The 833-nt window shown below is 48.9% G+C and overlaps 1 protein-coding gene across 1 annotated transcript in view; it reads left to right on the forward strand.

Moving 5' to 3' along the window:
• The window catches only part of LOC102306118 (collagen alpha-6(IV) chain), a gene marked incomplete at its 5' end in the record, with an annotated part of 22,520 nt that extends 21,693 nt beyond the window's left edge, over positions 1–827 (forward strand). Inside the window, 3 exon segments of the mRNA XM_042217140.1 lie at positions 2–134; positions 228–342; positions 488–827. Of these exon segments, the coding sequence (XP_042073074.1) occupies positions 2–134; positions 228–342; positions 488–748 (509 nt within the window).
• Positions 828–833: the final 6 nt, after the last annotated feature.

Genomic DNA, 833 nt, shown 5'->3' on the forward strand with positions numbered 1-833 from the left:
CCCTTCCTCTACTGCTCGCCCAGCGAGATTTGCTACTACGCTAGCCGCAATGATAAATCCTACTGGCTCTCCACGACCGCATCCATACCCATGATGCCCGTGGAAAAGGAGGAGATAAGACCTTACATCAGCAGGTATTGTACACTGTGTTACTTTAGTCAAGCTGCCTGTCATATACATGTGCATACAATTAATGAAGCTTTCATCTGATTATATGAATAACACAGGTGTTCAGTATGTGAGGCTCCATCTCAGGCAGTGGCGGTCCACAGTCAGGATATGACAATCCCCAACTGTCCTATCGGCTGGAGGAGTCTCTGGATAGGATACTCCTTCCTAATGGTACGTAGTTAATGGCAGCTTCTACCAAACAGATTTAGACCAGCAATTAGATGAAGAGGTTATTTCTCCCCATGGTTCTGCATACTGCCAAATTGTCTTCAGAGATGTCATATTTAAAAAAAATGTCCTTTCATTTCTGACACAGCACACAGCAGCTGGTGCAGAGGGCGGCGGTCAGTCCTTGGTGTCTCCCGGTTCCTGTCTGGAGGACTTCCGGGCAACTCCGTTCATCGAGTGCAACGGCGCCAGGGGCACCTGCCACTACTTTGCCAATAAATACAGCTTCTGGCTGACAACCGTGGATCCAGAAAATGAGTTTACCTTCTCGCCAGCCAAGGAGACGCTGAAGGGAGGCCAGGAGCGCTCCAGAGTCAGCCGCTGCCAAGTGTGCAGCAAGATCTTGTAGTAGGCAAAGGTGAAAGATGGAGGAGTGAGGCGGGGAAACATCAGGAGGGGATTCACTAACATTTCAAGAATTTATGATGGAGGAT

Source organism: Haplochromis burtoni, unplaced genomic scaffold (assembly GCF_018398535.1).
Source record: "Haplochromis burtoni strain Fernald_Lab_line unplaced genomic scaffold, NCSU_Asbu1 Contig_1627, whole genome shotgun sequence".
Taxonomy (NCBI): domain Eukaryota; kingdom Metazoa; phylum Chordata; class Actinopteri; order Cichliformes; family Cichlidae; genus Haplochromis; species Haplochromis burtoni.